The sequence below is a fragment of the Telopea speciosissima genome, chromosome 10, assembly GCF_018873765.1.
Source record: "Telopea speciosissima isolate NSW1024214 ecotype Mountain lineage chromosome 10, Tspe_v1, whole genome shotgun sequence".
In the NCBI taxonomy this organism is placed as follows: domain Eukaryota; kingdom Viridiplantae; phylum Streptophyta; class Magnoliopsida; order Proteales; family Proteaceae; genus Telopea; species Telopea speciosissima.
In genome coordinates this window covers 23400872-23428583 of record NC_057925.1, presented here as the reverse complement: position 1 = coordinate 23428583, position 27712 = coordinate 23400872, and the positions used below count along the sequence as shown (strand labels likewise).

At 39.2% G+C, this 27712-nt stretch overlaps 1 protein-coding gene, 1 long non-coding RNA gene and 1 other non-coding gene across 3 annotated transcripts; 2 read left to right on the top strand and 1 right to left on the bottom strand.

Moving 5' to 3' along the window:
- The first annotated feature begins 379 nt into the window (after positions 1 to 379).
- On the top strand, positions 380 to 19357 carry LOC122641867. The gene is made up of 3 exons (XR_006329975.1): positions 380 to 392; positions 7563 to 7567; positions 19283 to 19357. It is a non-coding gene; the product is annotated as an uncharacterized LOC122641867 (long non-coding RNA).
- A 3566-nt stretch (positions 19358 to 22923) lies between these two features.
- LOC122643438 (salt tolerance receptor-like cytoplasmic kinase 1) lies at positions 22924 to 24833 on the top strand. Its single transcript, XM_043837059.1, has 2 exons — positions 22924 to 23349; positions 24115 to 24833. The coding sequence occupies exons 1-2, from the start codon at positions 22986 to 22988 to the stop codon at positions 24831 to 24833; spliced, it is 1083 nt and encodes a 360-aa protein (XP_043692994.1). The 5' UTR covers positions 22924 to 22985.
- An 888-nt stretch (positions 24834 to 25721) lies between these two features.
- On the bottom strand, positions 25722 to 25870 carry LOC122644430. The gene has a single exon (XR_006330359.1). It is a non-coding gene; the product is annotated as a small nucleolar RNA SNORA17 (small nucleolar RNA).
- Between the last annotated feature and the right edge of the window lie 1842 nt (positions 25871 to 27712).

The following is a 27712-nucleotide window of genomic DNA, read 5'->3' as shown; positions in this document are numbered from 1 at the left end:
ACATAACTTCAATCTTGGAAGTAGGTCAATTGCCTTTATTTTCTCCTTTCACTTACCTATAAAGAACCCCATTTCTCCATTCAATCGAATCAATGAATCAACCATATTACCCTATGTGCAACCTTGTCCTCATTGCCCAACATCTCTATATCTGAAAAAGTTTATCTTCTCTTATCCTATTGGAGTAATATTATTGTTCTTCTTCAATTTTTTGGTTGTGAGTCTTGGGCTAGTGGAAATTTTATTTTCACTATTTGTAGAAGCGGGTTTCGGTAATTGGAATTCGTCTTTCTTCACATGGTATCAGAGCTACAAGAGTAGTAGCTTGGTGTCTTCAAGATTCTCTTGGTGAAGAAGCTCAATTGTTGCTCCAAATGGATTCAAGTGGAAGGGTTGTCGGGCTTGGTATTGAGGCTCTCAATCAATCCAATTACAAGGTATGGCGGTCATGCATGGAGTCTTATGTTTGAGTTTAAAAATTATACCGCAAGCGTACGGGTCAATCGTAGCTACGGGTCAAACACGAAGAGATATACGCCACTCTATTTAACTAACTTAAAAGTAATGCAAAGTGAACCAAATTAAAATATTAAATTAAACTAATAAAACTAATAAAAATTAATGCATCCTAACTCATAAGCATCTAACAAAATTAAGGGATTAAGTTGGTGTCCTAACACATGAGCATCTAACCTATCAAGCTAAAGCGAATTGAAAGGAATAAAAATGTAGCCACACATACTAACCACATAAAAAGAAATAAAGGAATAAAAATGCATCCATAAACCACAACCATATAAAATTAAAATAAAAGAAATAGAGGGGGAAAAAGAAGAAGATAGAGAGAGATAGAGGAGATGGAGAATGAGATTGAGACTTTAGATAGTTAAACCTGGATGTGCTTGCATGAATGTAATTGAAAAGCTTGAATACTTGCATAAACTTACCCTGGCCTCCTCTTCTAAATCCTCAAGTCTTGTCATCAACTTAAGAACTTAGACTAGAAGGCTTAAAACCTAAACTAGAATTAAGAAATTACAACCCAATTGAAGACTTAAATTGAAATCAAAGCATAAACTAAACCTATTATAACCATTAACTAAAAATCATAAAAGCAAACTAGTACTTAGAAAAGCCAAAAATCACAAATTAGAAGGAGAAGAAGAGAAGAAATTTCACTAAGTGAATGAGCTAAAAATTACACTAAAAAACTGAATTAAAATTGATCTAGAAACTAACTAAAAATTGAATTAAAAAACTAACCTGTTACAACCCAAAGGGCAAGGGGTATTTATAGGGGGAAGAGAGGAGAAGAGAGAAGAGGGAAGTGTAGGAGAAATATTCCCTAAGAAAAGAGAATATTCTCTCCTCCTTCTTCTTTTACAATGCCTTGAATCCTAAGAAAAAAAGAAAAAAAAATAGAAAGAAAAAGAATAGAAGATTGTTTACATAGACCTTCTATTTCTAGAAAAGTAAACTTCCAATTTTAACAAGTGCTTCCTTTTCTTTGCAGATATCTTCTCCAAGCAATAAAATCAAAGCATCTTTGACTTTTCAACCTTCCATAGGTGAAAGAATATCTTTCAAAATAAATCTATCCTAAGTAGAATTCCAGAAGTGCCCTTGAGAAGTTGGAGGAGAGAGAGAGTAAGGGTGATGACTAGGATTCCTTCAAGAATAAATAAAATACCCATTCTGTACTTCAGAAAACGTGGAGCATGAGGTGCTTATAAAGGCCTTGCCATTGTGTTCCTTGCGAAAAATCACCCAAAATAGACCCAAATTTCGTCCAATTTGGAGTTCGGGAGCCCAAGATATCTCAAGTTGAAGTTGGACTGTCCATAGCTCTCCAAATGGAATCTTTCGGGTACAGGAAAGTAATTTCTGATAATTATGTTAAGGCCCCTAGAATCCGAACTTCCGCTTCATTTTGTCTCCGGACGACTGTCAATAATTACAAATAAACCCCTACAGGCCATTTTCGTGCTTCGTTACGGAAACGACCGTAACTTTTTCGTTTCAACTCGGAATCAAGTGCCGTTTAAACCGTTGCGAAGCTGACTCGATGGGCTACGAATCCAAGCCATTAGCACCTCTAAACAGCTTAAAAACATTTCTTTAGCATCATCTCCTCTATTTCACAAGAATTCACCTAAACCCTGAAAAGCAAAAGAAAGCACCGAGTAACTCTGTCCAATGTGATAAAATATATGCTTTATACCCTAAGATTTCACACATAAATGTGCTCATCAGATTCTCCCACACTTGAACGTTACTTGTCCTCAAGTAAAGCAAAAGAAAAACTAACTTAGAATGCCGAAAATCCTAACTCACTTTCGTAGGAATCACGGTTGCACTTAGCATGTGCAACAAGCCTTTGAACCCCTAGGTTACCCCTAGTGGATGAGTTGTGTCTCGTGGGTGTTTGCATTGAATGTACACCCAAAATTAAATTAAAAATAAATACTGTAAATTTTAATCATGGCATAAGTAAGACAGTGCACATAATCCAAAAAAGTGCTCAACTAAAGATCAAGGGGCCAAAGGTTCCCCCACACTTGAATTTTATCACCCCACATCAATTCAAGTAACAAGCATGCATCAAGGTCAAGGGATCTCCTCATATTTTCTGAACACTACTCACCTTCAAGTAAACCACCGATAGCATCGTTGGAACCAAAGACTTAGGCATTGAGTATTATTGACCATACTTTCTTTTCAGGCATTAAGGCAAAAGCTTTTTTTTTTTTTTTTCTTTCTTTTTCCACAAACTCTATTTCTACTCCACTACTGTTCTTTGAATGACATGGTGGAGCATACACAAGACACCCAAATACTTGGTAGCTTCGCTTTTTGCATATATCCATAAAGACATTGAGACATTGATGCAAGAGTTTTTTTTGAGTTTCTTTCCAAGGAATTTCGATCAAGTCACCCTACTTCATGAGGCACAGTGCCCTGTCTAGTCCCAAGGAATTCCACTTTTCTTTTCTGTTCCTTATTTTTTTTTTTTTTTTTCATTCAGTTCCACTTTCATGCCTTGCCTTGCCACAAACAAATTGGTCTCAACTACTAGCCAAAAGATCAAAGGGTCCATAAAGCACATAGAGGAATCTAGCCATCAAACGAAATAACGCTCATATTTTTCAATTCAATCCCTCTCACCGGATACAAACCAATTATCGTCCTTGAAAAGAGATTTTTTATTATTTCGCATGCTAGGACACCTAATTCCCTCTTTCTCTCGCTTTGCAATCAAAGAGACATATGCACAAAACCAAACTATTGTCACAATCAAAATTCACCAATTAAACCCAACATCCCCCCCCCCACACTTAATTCATGCAGTGTCCTCAATGCATGCATAAAAGAAAGAATAAGGACAAGGGAGGAGATGAAGGGGCTTACCGGATATAATCAACAAAGAGGATCATGAAGAGTCATGAGCTCTACAAAAAGTGTTAGGAGCAGCAACAGAAATCTCAATCCATGGCCAGTAAATGGAGAAATAGCTTCAGACCCAGAAAACACTCGACCATGAATTTTAGTAAAGCGAGAAATAATATGGAAGCTAAGCACAACTGAGAAATATCCAATAGAAAAATCTATCCTTATGGGACAGTGGAAAATGAAGGCATTAAAACTCAGGCCATAAATCCATCCCTCCTCTCCCATTTGCAATGTAGAACACCTATCATTCTTAGAAAAATCAATAAAAATGGATCACAATAAGCATAAAAAGGATTATGAATAACCTCATCTAAATAATCATAAAAAATTAGAGGTTTACGCAAATCAATCCTGGCAATACAACTATCTGCTCTTTGCATAACTTGGTTTGCCAAATAAGGATCATGGAAATATGCTTGAAAGGCATTATGACTAACATTGTCCTCCTCAATAAAATCATCAAACCTAGGAGGTCTAGGTTTGGAGACAAATCAACATGTGAGACAATGAAATCCTCCAAATGACAATTATCTAAGTTTTCCAAAGAGAGAGGGGGAGATTGAATTTCCTGGCTTTCTATGTTATCATGAAAATCTGATTCTAAATCAATAAATTCACTAGGCTCACTCAAATCAGAAATTTCAGGCAAAAGGTAGACTTCCCCAGGTAGCTCATCAAACCTCGCTTCACTAATATCTTTAGGAAACTCAATCTCAACAAATAAATTGTCATGAAAAGCATCTTGTTGGGAGTGACTCTCATTAACCTCAAATTGGGGTGGTGGACTTTCAATATCATTAAACTGGGGATGCGGCGGTTCAGGCTAACTAGGTAATGTACTCGTTTCCTCCTCTTGCACCATGGTTATCAGTTGAGAGAGTTGTTTCTCCATGGTATTTTGGCTTATTGTGAAAAGGTTTATGTATTTTTCAAGCTCACTCAGTTTGGCCTCACCCATGTTCTGAAATTCAGGGGGTTGGTGGTATGGTTCAAGGAGAGGTGGCCCATTGAGATTCAATGGAGGGTTGGGCATTGGAGAACCATACTGACCATGATATTGGAAATTGGGTGGTCCAGCTTGGTTATTCCATTGATCCCACGAGAAATAAGGATGATCACTCCACCCGTGATTGTAAATGTCAAAAGAATTGTATTGAAATTGAGGACTCACATTCTCATCACCATTGTTACCCCCATAAACTAAACCTATTATAACCATTAACTAAAAATCATAAAAACAAACTAGAACTTAGAAAAGCCAAAAATCACAAATTAGAAGGAGAAGAAGAGAAGAAATTTTACTAAGTGAATGAACCATTTTTACAAGAGAGGTAGGGGGTATTTATAGGTGGAAGAGAGGAGAAGAGAGAAGATGGAAGTGTAGGAGAAATATTCCCTAAGAAAAGAGAATATTCTCTTCTCTTTCCTCTTTTACAATGCCTTGAATCCTAAGAAAAAAGAAAAAAAAAGAAAGAAGAAGAAAAGAAGATTGTTTACATAGACCTTCTATTTCTAGAAAAATAAACTTCCAATTCTAACAAGTGCTTCCTTTTCTTTGTAGATATCTTCTCTAAGCAATAAAATCAAAGCATCTTTGATTTTTCAACCTTCCATAGATGAGAAAATATAAATCTATCCCAAGTAGAATTCCAGAAGTGCCCTTGAGAAGTTGGAGGAGAGAGAGAGTAAGGGTAATGACTAGGACTCCTTCAAGAATAAATAAAATACCCATTCTGTCTTTCAGAAAACGTGGATCATGGGGTGCTTATATAGGCCTCACCATTGTGTTCCTTACGAAAAATCACCTAAAATAGACCCAAATTTCGTCCAATTCAGAGTTGGGGAGCCCAAGATATCTCAAGTTGAAGTTGGACTGTCCATAGCTCTCCAAATGGAATCTTTCGGGTACAGGAAAGTAATTTCTGATAATTATGTTAAGGCCCCTAGAATCCGAACTTCCGCTTCACTTTGTCTCCGGACGACTGTCAATAATTACAAATAAACCCCTGTAGGCCATTTTCGCGCTTCATTACGGAAACGACCGTAACTTCTTCGTTTCAACTCGGAATTAAGTGTCGTTTAAACCATTACGAAGCTGACTCGATGGGCTACGCATCCAAGCCATTAGCACCTCTAAACAGCTTAAAAACATTTCTTTAGCATCATCTCCTCCATTTCACAAGAATTCACCTAAACCCTGAAAAGCACAAGAAAGCACCGAGTAACTCTGTCCAATGTGATAAAATATATGTTTTATGCCCTAAGATTTCACACATAAATGTGCTCATCATCTTACCTTCTTGGTGATGACTTGTGGGAGGTTGTTGGTGGTGATACTAGAGTGGCACCAGAAGCCACGGAAGAAAATGCCAATGCATTGAAGAAATGGAAGATTTCTGATGCAAAGGCCGAGTTCATTTTGAAGAGGTCTATTGCTCATGATTTTTTTGATCATATCATTGGGTGTAGGACGACATCTGATATATGGAACACCCTCAATGGGTTGTTCAATAAAAAGAATGTTGCTCGATTACAATTATTGGAGAATGAGTTGGCCAATAGTTCTCAAGGTAATCTTTCCATCTCTCAATTTTTCTTAAAGATTAAGAACCTTTGTTTTGAAATTTCCTCTCTCAATCCGGAAGAACCAATTTCTGAGTCATGAATGAAACGTCATATCATTCGTGGTTTAAAGAAGGAATATATCCCGTTCATTACATCTATTCAAGGGTGGGCTCAAGAGCCATCCTTGGTAGAGTTAGAGAATCTTCTTTCTTCTCAAGAGTCTCTAGCTCAACAAATGGTGGGTTGTTCAATTTCTAGTCGAGAAGATGATGCATTATTCTCGGGAAGTAAGAAAAATTGCAAGATTGAAAAAGAGAAGAAAAAAGATGGAGATGATGGAGAATCCTCAAGCAAAGGGAATTCAAACAAAAAGAGTTTCAAATGTTACCGGTGTGGTAAGCTTGGACATATAAAGAAGAAGTGCAGAGTGAAATTAAAGGGTGGCCATGTAGCTGAAAAGAATGACAAATCTGAAGAAAATTGGGGTAGTTGCTTTGTAGCAGATACTACCTCAATTGATGCTTGTGCCACTATCAATTACAAGACTGATTGGATCGTGGACTCCAGTTGTGGTCATCATCTAACCGGCGACGACTCCAACTTCTCTAGCCTTCAACACTATGAAGGTAACGATGTTGTTGTCACTGCAGACAACACCGTTCATCGGGTGGAGAAAGAAGGCACTATCATCTTCAAAGGTGTTGATCATGATCCAATCACACTGAAAAGTGTGTACCATGTATCAGGGATGAAAAAGAATTTGTTCTCAGTGACTAATCTAGTGGATTCCGGCCACTATGTCTTGTTCGGGCCTAAAGACGTCAAGTTTCTTCGAAATATCTCCCAACTTGAGGCGGACGTTGTTCATACCGGTAAGAGAGTAAAAGATTTATTTGTATTATCAGCCTCTACTTCTTATGTTGATAAGATGAGCACAAATGATAATACTTCACTTTGGCATGCTAGATTGGGGCATCTAAGTATGGATAAATTAAAAGTCATGGTGAATAAAAATCTAGTTGTTGGGTTACCTCACCTTACCACATTCGGTAATGGAGTAGTTTGTGAGGGATGTCAATTTGGTAAGGCACATCGCCTACCTTTTGATAGGTCTCTCACTAGATTTAAATCACCATTGGATCTTATTCATAGTGATTTGATGGGTCCTTCACGCACACCTACTTTTTTGGGCTTCCGCTATATGTTAATTTTTGTTGATGATTTTACCCGGTTCACATGGGTATACTTTGTTAAAGAAAAATTAGATGTTTTCTCCAGGTTCAAGGAGTTTAAAGAAAAAGTTGAAGGTGAGCTTGATAGAAAAATCAAGCGATTGAGGACCGATAATGGGGGAGAGTTTACCTCTGATGAGTTTGAGCTCTTTTGTAGTAAACATGGTATTCAAAGGCAATTCACATGTGCCAACACATCTCAGCAAAATGGCGTGGCCGAGAGGAAGATTTGGCACATTTCGGAGACATGCAAAAGCTGGCTATATGGCAAAAATTTACCCAAAGCCTTATGGGCAGAAGGTATGGCATGTGCAGCTTATGTTATCAATCGGGTTCCTCTTAGCCCAATTAAGATGAAGTCTCCATATGAGATGATGTATAAGGAAAAGCCTAATGTGAAAGACTTTAAGGTCTTTGGTTCGATTTGGTATATTCACATTCCAGATTCACAAAGGTATAAATTGGATGCCAAGGCGAAAAAATGTATCTTCATCGGTTATGATGAAAGAAGAAAAGGGTGAAAATGCATGGATCCAGAAACTCACAAATTTAAAGTTTCTCGTGATGTAAACTTTGATGAAATCTCTGCTTATTATAGCCCAGGTGGTGCTACCCTTGGTAATTGTGGTGCTTCAGTAACAATGGAGAGCAACCAAGAAATGGCAATTAACGTGCCAATCACATCCTCAGGTCCTACAGTGTCTAGTCAATCATCATCACCAGTGATGACTAGAAGTTCTTCTTCTTCAGCTATAGGAGAGCATCAAGATAGGGGGAGTGAAAATAATTTTCATGCTGCACAAGAAGAGGAGGATGCTACTATGGAGGTAGCAAATGCTCCAAAAGTCACAAGGTCTGGAAGGCAAGTTGTGAAGCCGATCAGATATCGGGATGGCAACTTGGTAAGTACTATTGAGTGTTTATTTGCTGGACCTATTTATGAAAATGAACCTTCTTCTTTTGATGAAGCAAAAGGTGTTCAAGAATGGGTGGTTGCAATGAATGAAGAAATGCAAGCTCTCATGAAAAATGAAACTTGGGACCTAGTGCCAAAGCCCAAGGAAGTGAAACCCGTTACTTGTAAATGGGTGTTCAAAATAATAAGGAAGTCGGATGGAAGTGTTGATCGGTTCAAAGCAAGACTTGTAGCAAGGGGTTTTTCTCAAAGATATGGAGAAGATTATGAGGAAACCTTCAGTCCGGTAGCAAAGATGACTTCTGTTCAAGTTGTGATCTCCTTGGCGGCATCTCTTGGATGGAAGCTATGGCAATTTGATGTAAAAAATGCTTTCTTATATGGTGAAATTGAAAAGGACATTTACATGGATCAGCCACCTGGGTATGTTTCCATTTCTCATCCTAATCATGTCTGCAAACTCAAGAAAGCTCTTTATGGGTTAAAGCAGGGTCCAAGGCCTTGGTATGGAAAGATTGCTGAGTACTTACATTTTTGTGGATATTTTGCTTCTAACTCAGATTCTAGTCTTTTTGTTAAGAAGCAGGAATCACTACACATGATTGTCTTATTGTATGTGGATGATATGATTATTACAGGCAATGATGAAGGGGAGGTTGCAAAGCTTAGGGCTGAACTCTCTATTTGGTTTGAAATGAAAGATTTGGGTGAACTAAATCATTTCCTTAGCTTGGAAGTAGAAAAGGTGAATGATGGCATTTTTCTATCTCAAAAGGGATATGCCAAAAAGCTTATTGAAAGATTTAGGATTAATTCAAGCAAGCTGTGCTCTACTCCTCTTGATGCCAACATAAAGATTAGGCGTAAGGAAGATGCTGATTTTGGTGGTGACTTAGATGATCGAAGATCTATTTCTGGGTATGTGTTCTCTTACAGCTCAGGATGTGTTTCATGGTGCAGCAAAAAGCAAGATTCAATTTCTCTTTCTACTACGGAAGCGGAGTATAAGGCATCCACACTTGCTGCCTAAGAATGTATTTGGCTTCGTCGGCTCATCGAAGATGTTTATGCACCCATTCACAAATCTACTGTTATTCTTGGTGACAATCAAAGCGCCATCAAACTTGCTACTAATCCGGTGTGTCACGCAAGAACCAAACATATTGAGATCGAGCATCATTTTATTCGTGAGAAGGTGCTTGATGGGTCCATTGATGTATAGGAGGTACGGAGCAAAGAAAATGTTGCTGATATCTTCACAAAGTCACTCTCAAAAGGACCGTTTGAAAATCTTCGAGCCAAACTTGGGCTTGTTTCCAAAAGTTCACTTTAAGGGGGAGTGTTAAATCTTAAAGTTTAACTTTTGGAATTATCTGTTTTTTTATTTTTGAGAGATGTAGTGAGGAATTTATGTATTTTGTGTGTGGGCCTTGATATTTGAGCTTGCTTGCACATTTCCCACATCACCCTCCACCCATCCATTTCCCTAGTCAAAACCTCTTTCTTATGTCCTGATTTCCCAACTTAAGCCTTCCTTTCCCATGTAAGCATCCATTCCATTGAGTGACCCTTTCCCATCCTATCATCATTTCCAAGTTCCACCTTCTCCATTCATATCTCTCGGTTCACATAACTTCAATCTTGGAAGTTGGTCAATTGCCTTGATCTTCTCCTTTCACTTACCTATAAAGAACCCTATTTCTCCAATCAATCGAATCAATCAATCAACCATATTACCCTGTGTGCAAGCTTGTCCTCATTGCCCAACATCTCTGTATCTGAAAAAGTTTATCTTCTCTTATCCTATTGGAGTAATATTATTGTTCTTCTTCAATTTTTTGGTTGTGAGTCTTGAGCTAGTGGAAATTTTATTTTCACTATTTGTAGAAGCGGGTTTCGGTAATTGGAATTCGTCTTTCTTCACACTCTCAACAATACTGCCGAACAACATTTGTTTGTTTCTGCCTAATTCTGGTGGTAATCCTAGATATTTCCCATGATTAGCAACCTCCAAAAGGGATAAAGAAGTAGCAATCATTCTCCTAAGGTCAGCTAGGGTATTAGAGCTGAAAGTGAAGCTAGATTAGCTAGAGTTTAATTGTTGCCCAGAGACATTGCAATAATTCTGCAGAATTTGACTTATAATGCAGCAACCCTCATATCAGCTTTTGAAAAAAGAAAACAACCATCTGCAAAGAAACGATATGAGATGCAGGGACCTCTCCTACTAGTTTTAAAACCCAAGAAAGAACGAGAAATCTCAGCATTAACCAAATGACATGAAAGAACCTCTTGACAGAGAATAAAGAGATTGAGGCTTAATGGGCAGCCTTATCTAAGCCCTCGATGGGGCTTAACAGTACCAATCACACCACCATTGAATTTGATATGGAACTCTACAGTAGAGACACATTACATTATCCAATTAACTTAAGTAGGATCAAACCCCATTTTTGGAAAAACTTTATCAAGGAAAGACTACTCAATCCTGTCATAAGCTTTACTTAAATCAAGCTTAAGAGCCATCATTCCACTTTTACCCTTCTTACGACGTATTTGGTGTAAGACTTCATGTGCAACAAAAATATTATCAGAAATTGCATGTGAAGAGATAAAGGCACTTTGATGTAGACTCATCAAGCTATTGAGAAGGGGCTTAAGCCTACTGATCAAACATTTTTCTATGATTTTATAAGCAATGAAGCAAAGGCTAATTGGTCTAAACTGACTGAGTGTCAAAGGGTGCTTTGTCTTAGGAATTAAAGTAATGCCTGTTTTGTTAAATTCCCGAAACATAAAACCATTGGTAAAGAACCGCTAGACAGCTTTAATAGTAATAGGACCAACAGCCCTATGGGAGTGAAATAACCTCTGAAGAGAGCCATCCAAACCCAGAACCTTGTAAGGCCCAATTTAAAGAAATAGACATTGTTTTTAAATTGACCATATTTGCCACGAGTATGGGGTTGAAGATCCAAGAAGTGTGGTGCTCAAACAAGCAAATCACCGATGTTCTTCCATCTCCAACCAAACATCCTTGGGCCCTAGGAGCTTATCAAAGACCTTCTATATATTTCTGATAAAGCTTCTAATCTCTGCTTTCTATATAAGAATGACTCTTTGTGTAAGGCCCAATTTGATACATAGCATTTTTAATTTCAAGCACTATTGGTTAGAGGTAGACCAGCAATTGGTACTTTTCTGTCACTTTTGTGAGTCCCCAGGACAATTACAAACCTGCCATCTTGATTCTAATCTAGAAAAAATATGGTAACATTGTGTCACATGTTCATTGTTATGTAGGCATGTGGACTAATGATGTACATATGTCATGACATATGAAACCCCCTTGTGGTACTACCTATGTAATATAAGGGGACTAGCTTATATTTTGAGGGTTTTGAAAAAGTTCACCAGGCACTAGCTTTCCAGCAGCAGAATATGCCCAATTGCTCGCCTTGTATGGTTTGGAAGCTCCCTTTCCTACATCCCACCAATCTCACCAACCATTTCTGTTGCCTCTTGGATCGAAAGTTGGAATTCTACCGCTGGTAAGGATAAGGACGCTCGTAAGTTTCTCTCAGGTCGCTATGCTTTCCTCTGCTGGCAGATTTGGAAAGCCAGAAATGACAAACTGTTTCAAAAGAAGGTTTGGACGCCGGAAGAGATTATCTTTGCAGCCGAGCACGCCCTTGCAGACTTCTTGGATGCCAACCCAGTAATTTGTAAACAGCGCCAGCCTCCCTCTACTACTAGCACAACCAGATCATGGCTCGCTCCTCCTAAGGGGTCTGTTAAGATCAACTCCGATGCCTCTCTTTCCTCTGCCAAGCGCACGGGTGGTCTGGGCTTTATTTTTCGCAATCACAGAGGTGAAATCCTAAAGGCAGTTTCGGAGCCATCCTTGTTTCATGATGCTTAAACTGGGGAAGCACTAGCTTTGCGAACTGCCCTTCTACATGCAATAGGAGACTGCCACGATCATGTCATTGCTGAATCAGACTGCCTGGACTTGATCAAATGTTGCCAAAATCATGCCACTGCGTCTCCCTTTGCAACCGTACAGATTATCCAGGACATTCGTCACCTGTCCTCTTACTTCCTTACATGTTCTTTCACCCATGTTTCAAGAGACATCAACCTAGCTGCTGATGCTCTCGCCCAGAGGGCCTTCTCAGTTTCATGTATGACGGAATGGCCCACTTCCTCTCCTTGGCTCAAGGACCTTTGCAATCCTGAGACCTTGGCTTGTACACGAGTTGTTAATGAATAACTCTTTCTCTACCAAAAAAAACAAAAGCTTTCCAGCAAAACGCAAATATCACTTTTCCTACTAACCTCAATGGGTAACCAGTCCTTTTGCCAATCTTTTTTTCTTTTGTTTTTGGTAGAGAAAGAGTTTATTCATTAACAACTCGTGTACAAGCCAAGGTCTCAGGATTGCAAAGGTCCTTGAGCCAAGGAGAGGAAGTGGCCCATTCCGTCATACATGAAACTGACAGGGCCCTCCATGAGAGCATCCGCAGCTAGGTTGATGTCTCTTGAAACATGGGTGAAAGAACATGTAAGGAAGTAAGAGGAGAGGTGATGAATGTCCTGGATAATCTGTGTGGTTGCAAAGGGAGGCGCGGTGGCATGATTTTGGCAACATTTGATCAAGTCCAGGCAGTCTGATTCAGCAATGACATGATCATGGCAGTCTCCTATTGTATGTAGAAGGATCAAAGCTAGTGCTTCCCCAATTGGAGCATCATGAAACAAGGATGGCTCCGAAACTGCCTTTAGGATTTCACCTCTGTGATTGCAAAAAATAAAGCCCAGACCACCCGTGCGCTTGGCAAAGGAAAGAGAGGCATCGGAGTTGATCTTAACAGACCCCTCAGGAGGAGCGAGCCATGATCTGGTTGTGCTAGTAGTAGAGGGAGGCTGGCGCTGTTTACAAATTACTGGGTTGGCGTCCAAGAATTCTGCATGGACACGCTCGGCTGCAAAGATAATCTCTTTCGGCGTCCAAACCTTCCTTTGAAACAGTTTGTCATTTCTGGCTTTCCAAATCTACCAGCAGCGAAAAGCACAGCGACCCGAGAGAAACTTATGAGCGTCCTTATCCTTACCAGTGGTAGAATTCCAACTTTCGATCCAAGAGGCAACAGAAATGGTTGGTGAGATTGGTGGGATGTAGGAAAGGGAGCTTCCAAACCATACAAGGCAAGCAATTGGGCATTCCAGCAGAATATGGTCAATGGATTCAGATGGGGCTGTCCTTTTGCCAATCACCACCTAGTTGTGTTGGTCCGTATTTTAGGTATCACTATCTGATCGATCATCAAATCGGTTTTGCAAGTGATGGATCTTGATATCGCATCGGTGACACGATACCAAAAAGGGGTAAAATGGTCAAAATTCCCATTTTTAAAGGAGAATCAAGGGCATATTTGTCTGTTATGGTCGATCCATGCTGATACCATATTGTTTTTCGGATTGACAGATACCCGTTCCGGTACCATGCACTAAAACCCTGATCGAAGGTACTAATCAAAATGGTATTTTTTTCCTACATTTTTTAATTGATTCTGATCCAATATGGTACATTCTGTAGCGGTATTAACTGCTATTGATACTGATACCATGAACTAGAACCCCACGAGAGAGAGGTAAGGGTGTCAATTTGGGACTGTCCCGCTAAACTTAATACCGGACCGTTCTATTAATAAATGGGACAGTATTGGGATCTGATTTTGGTACTGAATAATAAATGAGATGGGACGGTTTTGCGATGGAATTCCCAATGATATCAGTACCACAATACCAATCAGGTAATAGATGGGACTGCAACTATCAATATCCATTCAAAAGGTATATTTCATGTTCTTTTGTTCAAGTTTTATGTCTAGAGTTTGATGTATTTGGATGATATTGGGATCGACACCTTTGATACCGATATTGGTAAAGACCCATCCCAAATACCAGAACCGTTCAAATTGACACCAAAGAGGTGCTTCTTATGTTTTAGTTTCAATTTTCTTTCGGGTTCTAGATGGTCCACTATAGGGCCATACCTAGGAGGGCCAGACAGAGACCCCCAAAGGGGACAAGACAGAGGGGTCCAAAGGACCTGCACTTATTGAAAGCAGGACAGGAGTGCAAGACAGGCTATGTACACTACACGAGAAAAGTGTCTCAAACTCAAGACACCAAACCTCATGCTTTGAACGAGTGGTGTCCTTTACCAAAAAAAACAAAAACAAAAACGAGTGGTCAATCACCGAATTTTTATCACCTGCGGTTCCCCCCGATACGGTTCCCTAGTGCTTCTAATAAAAGAGGGGTGGACCCCACCCAGGCGGTGTGTTCGGTCAGAGGGTCGAATGGTTATTTCAGTCCCCCTATGAGAGGAACCACACAACTGTACCGGTCAGCGAACCTCCGGGGATAAAGGTCCGTCAATCACCAGCTCAAGGCCACTATCAATTATGTTTTAGCGAAGCTTGATATGACTATAACAATTTACCAAAAAAAAAAAAAAAAACAGCTATGAATATAACAAAATGATCGCGCAATTGTTAATTTTTATTTGGAAAATTACACATCATCCCCTGGTTTCAAACGAAATTCAGACCATCCCCTGGTTTTTGAAAAAACTTAAATCATCCCCTCTACAGTAACGGTGTTAGTATGTTGTTAGTTATTGGTGTGAAAGGACTATTTTACCCTTGTACTAAAACATTATAATTAAATTTACAATCCCTTCCTTCATCTTCAATATTGGTTAAGGGTAGTTTAGGAGTTTAAATTTATTTAACTAGCTAACAACATCACTTAACAGCATAAAACTAACGGTAGGGACTAATTTATCATATTGGGGTCTACACCAAGGGGTGATTTGAGTTTTTTCAAAAACCAGGGGGTGATCTGAGTTTCGTTTGAAAACCAGGGGGTAATGTGTAATTTACCCTTTTTATTTAAAAAAAATCGTAATGTTGTGACTAGTTAATGATGATGGTGATGATAATAAGGCAATGTTTCCTTATAGTATAAATACTTATTATGGGTAGGTTTTAAGGAATTCAAGTGTAGCGGATTTGGAAAGTTGAAGTCACTAACACAATTTTCCTGTATGAAGATGTGAAGATTTGGGAATTGAAAAACAGGTAGTTTAACTTTGACAAATTTTGGAACAATTTTTGTTTGACAATTTGAAAATACAAGGATATATTGGTAAGCCAAAAAACAGAAATGGGCCCTGTTGCACAAAGAATGATGCTCGATGGAAATCCTCAAACACTGCAACTTTCAAGCTAGACTGTGCTAGAAAAAGATTATGGAAAACCAAGAATACTCTTTAGGGTTTCTTGATTTCTCTATTGATCAAAAAAGAATGCCTTTACATGGGTGTGAAGACCCTTATTTATATTAGTTTCTCCAACCTCCTTTCTCTAATCTTCCTTGGGATTCGCCAGTGGGCTTTCCTTCCCTATAAGGTGGTCCCCCTATGCTCAGATTAGGAAACCCTTCCAAAAAGAGGGATCTAGGATCTTCTCGCCTGTCAATTATGGTTATCAGCCTCCATCCACTAGGAAGTTCTTATCTGATCTTGATGACGTGTCTAGACCAATATAACCATTTTGTTAGTGGTCTGCCCTATCCTGGTCGTGGCTCGGTCATTTATAATCCAAATCATTCCATGTGTCACACCCAAATTGGGTAGGTAAAGTGTGGTGTATCATTTGCCCCCTACTCCCCTTACCTGGAATGAGGTATGGGGAGAATTATCCATTCATCATATACAGAAGCGCTTCGACTTTTATGCTTGGTTATCTACAATCTTTGCTCGTCATTATGTCTCGATGATGATCGGTTTAATGCCCAGCAAAACTGGGTACCGGTCATAAATTACTTTCTTTTTGAATTGCATTCCTCTTTTGGACGACTTTACCCTCAAGGGTCTTCATAACTACGCTGCCATTCGCCGTTGTTCGCACGTGGATCCAAAATATCTTCCAGATTTTACGCCTTTTGAGGAAAGTTGAAAGGATATCATAAAGTTCGAATTTAAATTTCTTGCTTTCCTGGTGCTTTCTTTATCGAGGTAGCTTACCTCATTCTCAAAACACCTGCTTCTTTCATCTTTTCCTCTCATCATGACTGTTCAATTAAAATCACTGATTGGATCAGGAGCCTTGGATCTTTCCCCAAGGGTACAAAGTGTTCCAACTTCCCGGGGCTTCTCTTCTCCATCATCTTCGAGTTCTCTAAGCTTGAAAATCTCCTGATTCTCTGACTTCATTCCACCTCTAAAGCTATCCCACTCTGCGTTCTTTTTCTTCAAGTACACCTCTCTTACTCAAGTAGGTTCCTTTTCCTTTTCTTCTACAGTTGATTTCTTTCTCCTCCTCTTTTTATTTATTTATTTTGAGAGATGTTGAAATCTAAGCAAACCTCGGTTCCTGAGTCCGATCGGGATGTAGCTTCCTTGTTCAAAGAATCTGAGTAGTTATACCATGGGGAAGGTGTTAGGAGAACTAGGGAGGTTCCACCTATGTTATCTGAGGAGGTTGTCGCAGTTCCTAGGGTTTCTGTCCTAGTTCAGAGGGGTACGTCTGGTGTTTCTGCTGGTACTTCCAGTCGTGCCCCTCCCAAGAAATCTTTGGCTTCCCAGGGGAAGAAGGCTTACCACATTCGCCAACCTCAACTTGATCCTACCATAGGGAAAGGGGTGGATGAAATTCCTTCAGCACTGTCGATGTCCGACATTGTCGGTTTTCTCTTTTGGTGCGAACGTGAGGGACCTTCTTCTCCGTAGGTCCGGCTCCACCTTGGTGTGTGACTTCCTCCTAGTCGCCCTTGGAACACTGACCTTCTAATCTAACCTTCTGGACCAGGTACCACCAACCTGTGTGTTGGTGACATCCAACCTGGTCATTTTCTGGGATCTCCCTCTCTTGAGAGACATGGTCATTGGCTCTGCAACGCGAACTCTCTGGTGGAGGTGACCCATCTCTCTCCCTCGCAGCATTGTTAGTGGAGGGAGCGGTCTCCTTACCCCATGGTTCCATTGAGTAATTGAGGAATCGAGCTAGTAGGTACATTGGCTAGCGTCGTTCCCATAGACGGCACCAATCTGTTGTGTCAAGAAATCATCTGATAGTTCCTTCGAGTGTTGTAACCTGTAAAAGGACCTGGGTGACAATGGAGAACCGGGTGGTTCCGGCCTAGGACTCTCCGATACCTAAGTTAGATCTCTTTGAGCAAACATATGAATAGTTAGAATTCAAGATGGGTTGATGGGGCAGAGTACCAGTACCTTAGCATTTATAGTAGAGTGTGGCGGTGTGGAGAGTCCTAGCTAGTTGATGACGAGTAAGCCTCGTAGTAGATAGACGTTCCTAGGTAGTAGGATTCTTCTCTTGGTTGGTTGTTTTCCTACTGGAGATAAAGTCCCAGTAGGGTAGATGTTTCTAGTGGATAGACATTTAAACATCTTAGTGTGTTGGATAAGATCCTTGGTGCTTGAGACCATCTGGGACTATGTTGCTGGTAGGTGGTGCCCTATACTCATGAGATTATGTATATCTTGTTGCTGGTAGTAGTAGCTTGCGTGTAGTACCTGGACTTGGTCGTTGATGGTAGTAGCCCCCGTATTACGTGGACTTCCTTGTTGATGGTAGTAGTCCGTAGTACCTGGACTTCCTTGTTGATGGTAGTAGCCCATAGTACCTAGACTTCCTCGTTGATGGTAGTAGCCCGTAGTACTTGGACTTCCTTGTTGATAGTAGTAGCCCGTAGTACCTGGACTTCCTTGTTGATGGTAGTAACCCGTAGTACCTGGACTTGGTCCTTGATGGTATAGTTCGTCCAAGCCAATCAAGTGAAATGTAAGGTGGCCGGCTTTGGGATGATCTTCCTACTTGGGTCAGGACACATGGCGGCTCATGATTGGCCAATGTGATTTTGGGTTTATCAGGTCAAAATCTCAAAAAATTGAAAGCAAACACCGTATATTGGTTACAATCAATGTTAGGGGACGATTGGCTTTATGGCAAGGAATTGCTCTAGAGACAGTGTTGCCAAATTGGTCATGGCAAACATTGCAGATACAGAGGTTGCAGTCAGAGATCACACCATCGGCAAATCATCACACTACAACAAAAAAGGGTATTGGCGACGCTTTTTAGAGATGGAAAAATATTTTTGTCCCTAATAAAAATTAATAGCGACGGTAATGTAATTTCCGTCCCAAACAATAGAAAAGATTAGTTATCTTGGGACGGACAAGATATCCGTCCCATAAAATGCGTACTAGGGACGGATTTTATTATTCGTCACGAATAAAACATATATTTTCTGCCTCTTTGTGATTTGGCTATTTTCTGCTTCAATCTGTGATTTGTGTGGTTTGTTCTTCTACCCTGCAACTTTTGGTTATGGCTTGTGTTGACTCTAAGTTGATTTTCAATATTGCTGCTACCTTTGGCTGGTTATTGTTGCTGTTTATGGTCACAGATATGGTCATGTCTGTTTACAATCTGCGAATGGGATATATCTGCTATTTTCTTGGTCTGCCTTGTGGTTTGACCTTATTCTGATCTATGCTTGGTGCTGAACCTACTTTGCTTTGCTATAATGGGTGATTCTAAACCCCCTATAGAGTCTATTAATGTCTGAATTACTGCTCTATCTCCCTTGCTTTCTCTCTTTCTCTCTTCCTTTCTTTCCCTTCTTCCTCTCCCTTCATGGTTTCGCACCTTATTATTTACCGGGGTGTTCAAGTAATTGTTTCAAACTTTGGGGAGTCTAAGCAAAATGGCTATAGTATAGGGGGTGTCCAAGTAATTTTCCCTTTTATTTTCAGTTGTCACCATCAACTAGGTCTTGTAGCTTCCATAATGAATTTTGTATGCATGCTTGAGATGTATTGGTAATTGCATGCTATTTTTTCTTTGAGACAACTGAAGAAATTATATTTTGTTTCCCACAAAAGCATGGGGAGATCAAGAACGCAGCACTTTCCATTCATATCTTAGTCTACAAGCAATTTTAGTGGTGGCAGCCCATTTCATGAATGAAGTTATTTCTCTTCTTTATTGAAAATCAACTGATTTTGATTTAATATGTTCAGAAAAATATATTTGAATGGCAATTTGCCATTAGGGGTCCTTGTGACACTGAATTTGAAGGAGGAATTTATCATGGATGGATCCAGTTAATGTATTGTATTGAACTTGTGAGATTGCATATGTGAGATTTAGTCTTGATTGCTAACAAAAATTTTCTTAGGGATAAATTTCTCAAGGTTGCTTTCTGAAATACAAGCTAGAAAATTGCTTATGTTACCTCTCAAATGAGTCTCTCATTTATGTCTCACTCACTTCTTATTACTTAATATGATTTACAGAAACGGATGTCAGACAAACTCAAGGAGAAACCTGAGGAAGAACAAAGGGATATGACAGTGCATGAGGAGATCTTCAGCGATGAAATGGGAGATGATATACATGGTCGAGAGCGCTTAGCTGGAGTTGTAATACGTCCAAAAGGGACATCAAATAAAAACATTGCTGTCTTTATGTAAGAAAATGCCGAGTTGCGAAGTGAGGTGAGAGATTTGAAAGAGAGGCTAGCAAAACAAGGTGAAGAAATCTCTTCGATGCGGTCCGATTTTAATGAGTTAATGCAATTTGTGAGAGGAAACACTTCAGCAAGCATGTAGTCCACAGAGGTTTGTGTTTTCATACTGATTCTCTACATCTTATGAAATCTTTAATACAATCAATTTATAAATAAAATCTTGATAGAATTTTATTTTTTTAGGCTTCAAATCATGGAGATGGTCCATCACAGTTGTAGTAATCATGCGATCATGTTGATCCAAAGCTTAAGGTGTGTGCATTTTATTTATTTATTTAAGAGTATTTAATTATTATTACTTAAGTCCCAAATATTTATAGTATATTGTACTAATGTTTATCCCATATAACTTGTTCAGGTTCATATTGTTACTGAATGTCAAGGAAAGAAGTCAGTTTGTCTTTGTAGAAGGAAAGAAGCCGGTTTGTTTTGGTAAAAGGCAAGAAGAACCCAGTTTGTTTTGGTAGAAGGAAAGAAACAAGTTTTTTTTGGTAGAATGAAAGAAGCTAGTAGGGTGGGATGGGGGTAGAGAAGAACATTATATAGTTGGACAAAATGCTACACTTTTTGGGATGTAAATATAAAAATTGGATAGAATCATCTTTTGTTCAGAATAGTTTATGTTAATATTAATTTTGTGTATTTTCATTTAATTTTATTTCTATTTATCTTTCTTAATTAGATAGATATTAATGTACAATATATATCAAAGTGTGTTTTAGGGATGAATATTTTTGTCCCTACCAAAAGGTAAATAGGTTTTGTACCTGTAATCAACATAGAAACAGTAAATAATTGTCCCAATCATGGATCTTTAGAAACAGAGAAAAACCATCTCTAAGTTTTAACGACAAAAAATATCCGTCCCTAAAATTGTATTATTGTCCCAACATATAACCTTAGTGATGGAGGGAATTGTCCCATAATGTAATATAGAGACAGAAATGTTTCGTCTCTAAAAAGTACAGTAATACCGACGGATAATAATTGTCCCTAAATTGTTATTTTTTTAGACGACAAAACCGTCCCCACATACAAGGGTAGAGACGGAACATATTCGTCTCTAAAAACTTTTACGCGACAGAAACTTACCGTCCCAATAGAAAATATTTTTAGGGACAGTGGATTTCCATCTCTAAAATCATTATATTGGAGACAGAAACAATCCGTCCCAATTGAGTTTTATTTAGCGACGGAAAGATTACTGTCGCTAATAAGGTAATATAGCGACGGCAATATGCGACGCCTCTTATAGCGACGGGATAGGGACGGATATTTGTTTCGTCCCAAGATGGTTTTAGCGACGAAAAATATATTTTTGGGACAGCATTTTCCGTCTCTAAAAACCCAGTTTGTTGTAGTGATCATCTTACTTTTCATCCCAATGTACCACTCAACGACAAAGAAGAAGGGTAAAAGGAAGGGAAAGAGAAGATAGCCGTCGAGGGAGCAGCAGCGGAAGGGGTCTCCGAGGGCTACTCTGACAATAGCAAGGGACTTCAGCAGCAAGAGGAAGGAGTAAGAGAGGAGATAGAAATTAACCATCAGGTTAGGGCTACAAAGAAATGGGGCTAATGTATGTAAAAACATGTTCATTAAGGTATTATGGGTATTTAGTTAATATTTGGGCAATGATATCATCACTTAAGTGTTCTCAAAAATAAAATAACAAGAGACTCGATTTATGAATATATTTATTAAATACTTTTAATACAACAGTTCTCACACTAGCAATTCCGTTGGAGATCATTCAAGTTTCCTCAAGAAGTAAAACTCATGCTTCATAATTTATTTTCATAATAAGTATATTTTTATTTACTTTATTTGGTTTTGCTGCTTTCATTTCTTTCTAGTGTTATTTGTTTTTGATAAATTCACTAACCTACATAATGCATACCTGCATCATACAAACCATACATTGTGCACCTCAACAATCGACACAAATAATCCACACTAATAGTTGTGGGCCTTGATGAACCATGTTGTAGCCAGCCAATCCTTAGGTGACACGCAAGTCAAAGGAATGGTTGAACCAATTGCCCGACCCGGACTAAGCCATGTGAGTCAGCTTCGACCAAGTTTGTCCGCTCGGGTCGGATAGCGGGCATTTATCCAGATTGATTGCCCCAAACCGATCCCTGTTTGGACCAGGAGACTGAGCTGAGGAGTCGGCCCAATTCATTTGGACAACTCACCCATCTACTAGACAATGTAACCCCATGCCATACACAATCGGCAAACACGTCAAATAAACCCTAAGGCTTGAGCAACAAGCAATTAAACTTGTATGGTAAGTTAACCTGACCAGAACTTAGGACCAGTTAAGGTCACACTTTCCTTGTGACTCCCGGACAGACATGTGTCTCACCGTAGAGGCGACACCTACCACTATATGGGATGCTCCCAATCATCTCTGATCTGGAAAATTATATACCGATCTACCATCTCAACCCTATAAATAACGACACCCATCTCAGGTAAAGAGGTCTCTCACTTCCTATTCTTTCGATTTGAGTAATAGATTCCATGTGAGTGGTCCTGGAGGGCCTTGGTCGGTACTTATACATGGACATGATCTGCACTCAGAAACAAATCCTAGCTCGCGAGCTCCCCCTAATTATTATCATCATTAATTTTTTTGTTTTTTTTCGTATTATGCTATTTCCTTTTGCTAACCTTAATCTTTAAAAAAAGAGGGTCAACTTTCCAATACACGTTTGCGTTTAGAATCAATTAAAGTTTGGTGGTATGGGTGCTTGTTGGCAAGGGTGGCCAAGTCAGGTCATATACTATAGAACGGTCTCATTTTGAAGCTTTAATAAATCTTTCCCCCCTTAATTAATCCTTTAAATCCCCTAATCTTTAAAATTAAGCAACAACAATTTAAAAGGCAGCTCCCGCGTGTCCGGTAGACACACATTTAAGTCGTGATACGCAATTGGTTCGATTTTTTATGTCTGTTGGTGGCGTTTATGTCGATTCTCTTTATTTTTTATTTAAAATATTTCCTAAATGAGACTCACCTTCTCTGTAACTTCCAAAACCGTACTTTCCTGTACCAACCACACCACCGAAACCCCTTTAAAACCCATTATCGCCTCTAATCCTAAAACCCTTATATCACGACCACAGCCTCTGATCAGAGACTTTGCTTCTTCAACTCCTTAGAGGTTGCATTCATTTCACTCTTTTCCATGGCCTGCTTCAAGTTCCTGAAGTTCAGCATTAGATGCAAATCCAATCGTGTAGTAGACGATGAAGAACATGGTGGTTTATCCACCACTACTATCAGAGATGGATTGAAGATGGCGATTTCCTCAGTGAATAGATTTACTTGGAAAGATATGGAAAATGTTAGTATGAATTTCTCAAGAGTTATCGGCGTTGGAGGGTTCAGTGTCGTCTACCTTGCTAATTTCCCAGATTCGAGCCTCGGTGTTCTCAAGATGCATTGCGACAGTCAGCGTCACCGCGAAGTGTTTAAGAGGGAACTAGAAGTATTGCTTCATGTCTGCCATGAAAACATCGTAAAGTTTCTTGGCTACTGCGATGAGAAAGGTGAGTTTACACTTTACACTACTAGTATGATGTGGGGAATTATTGCGAATTTTCATCCTCTCAAATGCGGCCAAGTGTGTTAGGGTTTAGGGTTTAAGCACAAGGTTGCTTAAAGCATTACACCCTGAATATCGAATTTGGAATACCCAGGCTGCTGCCTCCAGTTAGTATTTATAGGAAAATTAGGGTTTAGGCCAGATGGGTTAATTACTAGATTGCCCTTCACAGCCTGAGCTTTAATACAAGTAGGATTATATTAGAACATATGAAAGGATATTACATAAATACCGTTACAACGTGCACCACACCTAAGAATCCAACCGTGAAAACATGAGCAATGGCATCTTCTTATCTTCTCAAGTGTTGGGTGGATGATTGGATTCAGGAAATTTCCAATTATAGCTACTTGACATCCTCTACTTAATTGATAACTTTTAAGGATGAGTTCTATGGATTTTTATCCTGTGAAATGTAGTGCATCACACTTGAGAATCCAACCCTAAGAACATGATAGTTGCGTCTTTCAATTTTAAGTGTTAGGTGGACGGTTGGTTTCTCAAGTGTGGTTCATTGGGCACTACCGCACTTGAGAGGATAAAATTCCTGAGTTCTACCCAAGTCATTAACAAGTTATATCAGAATCAGGCCTTGTATGCTTCGGACTAGCTTTTAAGGATGAGTTTTACCTAATTAAGTTCCTAACATATATATAATAAGCATTCTTAAAGGACATTTAAAGCTAATGAAGTTTATCTATTGATGCAGAAGAAGGAATCTTAGTGTTCGAATATGTTAGCAATGGAACCTTACACGAGAAACTTCGCCATCAAAGTCAAAAAGGATCAATTCTTTCCTGGAAGAGCCGCATGTCCATAGCTCACCAACTGGCCCAAGCCATCAACTACCTCCATACCAATTGTGCCGTCCAAATCATTAATGGCGACATCAAATCATCAAACGTTCTCCTTGATGAGAATCTCAACTGCAAGCTCTGTGATTTTGGATCCGCGAAGATGGGTTTTGCATCAACAATTGGTCCTTCTTCAAAGATTTCATTGATGGGTTCTGTAGGTTATATGGATCCCCATTACTTGAAGACTGGTATTATGACAAAGAAGAATGATGTTTACAGCTATGGGGTTATCATCTTAGAGCTACTCACAGGATTAGAAGCTTTCTGTTCGGAAAAGGAACAGTTATTGATTTCAATCGCAGGTCCAGTACTTCAGGATCCAAATAAGGTTCTGGAAATGATGGATTCTCATCTGGGAAGCCATTTTGATGCAGAGGAAGCTATAGCTATGGCTAACATAGCAGCAATTTGCCTTGGTAAGAATCCGACCCAAAGGCCTTCCATGACTGAGAACTTATATATTATGAAAGAGAAGATCCAATCCATCTCCTTTGTCTCTGCAGTGGAAGGATTCAAGGAAACCACTATGAATCAAAGGAAATTGAGGTATATTTCCGGCCATGAGCGATAGTTTAAAATTAAAACCATCCACGAGAAAAATATTACATTTGTATATTTTTCTGAAATGTAAACATTGTACGTGTTCATAAGAAGGAATCAAGGAAGGAAGCATTCTTGTACAACCTTGTTGAATTAGGAAAGATTGAAAGATTGAAAGATTGAAAGATTGAAAGATTAGAATAAAGAGAGAGAGGTGCTAGTGTACCATCAATACAAACATAAAAAATAAAAAACTCAAAAGACAAATATATGGTCCACGCACAATCACCATCAATATATCGTTCGGTAGTGGTCTATATTCTTCCTGTCCTTTACGCAGCAAAATCTATATTTTAATTGAAGACAAAACTTTGTTTTGCTCATAGAAGTTCTATCATGTTGTAGGGAGACAAGTTATTTTAACATCTCTGTCTCCTACCTTCCTTCCTTCTTATTCCTTTTGTTGGTTAAAGATAATTTATCATCAATATCAGATGGCTGTATGTATGATCTAGGTCCTAGGAGCACATACATTTAGATTAAAGAAAAAAAAAACCATAATTATTTTTTGATTGGTAGTTGATTTTTGTTTTTTAGAACGCCAATTTATCAGATGCACGTGATAAATTGGAATTAGGTTATATTGTCATGCACAGAATAGACAATGCCTTCTTGGCTCTGTAATCAGCTAACTTGTTGATATCCCTAGAAACATATTAAAAATTACATGAAAAAATATAGATAGCAAAATGTAAAATATCCTTAATCCAAGGATGCATAGATAACAACATATTTGGAAGTGTGCCAATGATGTATGAAACGAGCTTTTAATGGTTTGTCTCCACTATAAGTCGATCAACGCAATTTGCGATAGTTTAAAATTAAAACTAAGATGTAGGAAACGAGCTCTTTATGGTCTAATATAAGACCCCTAAGTGTACATAGGTTAACCGAACTGAACCACGTAAAACTTCAGTCTCTCTCTCTCTCTCTCTTAACAATATGAATCGCTACATTGTTTACATTGGAATGTAAACAATGTAGCGATTCATATTGTTAAGAGAGAGAGAGAGAGAAAGAGAGAGAGAGACTCTAAAGTTTTACATGGTTCGGTTCTATTAACCTACATCCACTGTAAGGTTCTGCTTCACTATATTTTAGGTTGCGTACAACCCTTATATGGTGACGACCCTGTCATCAACTATGAAATTGAGCTTTTGATGGAGAGAAGATGGTACTGCCCCAACTGCAAGAAGCCATGGCCTGCCAAGGAGCATATTGAAAGATGAAGGGATGTCAATGACTTGGAACTCGACCTAGAACTTGACTAGGCCCATGGTGATTTCGGTGTTCAGAATCCCAATGACATTCCTTCTAGTATTGTCATAAGCTCTCACTCCTTATTTAGAGGGTTGTAGCTTTGTTGGGTCGATCCCTATATGTTGGATGGTTAGTAGTGGGTAGACATCCAGGGCTGAGCCGTTATCCACAAAGACTTGAGGGATTCGACTTCTGTTGCAGTCGATGGTGACATAGAGATCTTTTGTATAGTTAGATCCTTCAGGTGGAAGATCCTTGTCTGAGAAAATGACGGCTTTGACCGTATAGAGGCCCCCTACTATATTGGCTAGTTGGGCTGGTTTAGTTTCAATGGGCACATGTACGCTAGCCAATGCTTTTAGGACTACCTCCCTATGAGTTCGAGAACCAGTTAATAGACCCCAGATTGAGATGTTAGCTTGAGTCTTCATGAGTTGCTTCAGAACCTCATTTTCTGGTTAAATTGAAGTATGAATCTGGTTCTGGTTCTAGTTCCTTGCCAATTTTGCTGGGTTGTCAATATTGAGCAGGGCCGGCTTAAAATTCTTCCCACTTCTGGTATTTGCATTGTGACACTCTTCATCGGACGGAAAGCAGAGCTTAGAATCAAACTATGCTAGGAGATGGTCAACATCCTGATCTGACTCATCCGATTCCCCATCACTTATGATGATCATGTTGATTTTGGCTTCATCGACATTCACGTTTAGTTCTTGAATGTTGTCGCAATGCCCACACTAAAGCCTCAATTTCTCGTGTCTCTTCATCCAAGTCTCAGAGATGGTCAAAGATTTCATCTTCATGGCTAGGGAATGGCAAACTAGTTTTTTGCCTTATGCTTAAGTTCAGTCTTCCAAGCACATATCTGCGAATGTATACATTGGACCCTAGGACCAGTTCATCGATGACACTGATTTGATCTCGGACACTGTTCTAAATATCAGTGTGCATGTCCCATAGTTGCCAATATCGCCCATCCATTCTCTGGTTCTTATTTCACAAAGTCTCAACTTGCTCCTTTTGGGTTGCTATAATGTTCTGCCTTATGAGGTTCAAGTCCTTGTCTTAGTTTTGACATTCCCTAAGGGATGCTTGCATGTGTTACTGTTGATTAACCATGTCTCTAGTATGTCCCCTGATGAGTTGGGCCAAGTTTTTGAGTTCTTGTGCCATTCCTGGTAAGGATCTTAAATCTTTGACCTGTGCATATTACCAGTATGCTCTTCGACTATGAGGACCAAACAGGTTGGGACCTTTTGTAAAATAAGTCCAAATGGAAGTGTCACCTTTATTTATGATTTGATAAGTTTCCTCTAAGATGGTTTACAGGCTTTCATCTTGATCTTGATGAACGTGCCCAAGTGCTATAATGGCACTTCTCAATTGTTGGACTGTTAAGGCCAGTTCGTCCCTTTATTGGGCCGGATCAAATGGTGGATCACTTCCAAACAAGCTGTCAGCTAAGCTATCAAGCCGATCACTGCTTTGTTCATCAATGGCTATATCAACGAAGCCGTTGTCATAGTCTTCTTCTCCTTATAGACCCTTGATGGGAATCTCACCTTCATGATCGGAATGATCACCATTGGA

What these genes read in the sequence shown, in the direction of transcription:
- LOC122643438 (XM_043837059.1), top strand. Translation starts at nt 22,986, where the DNA reads ATGGCCTGCTTCAAGTTCCTGAAGTTCAGCATTAGATGCAAATCCAAT. An exon ending in TGGCTACTGCGATGAGAAAG is followed by an intron (nt 23,350 to 24,114) that starts GTGAGTTTACAC and finishes CTATTGATGCAG; the next exon opens with AAGAAGGAATCTTAGTGTTC.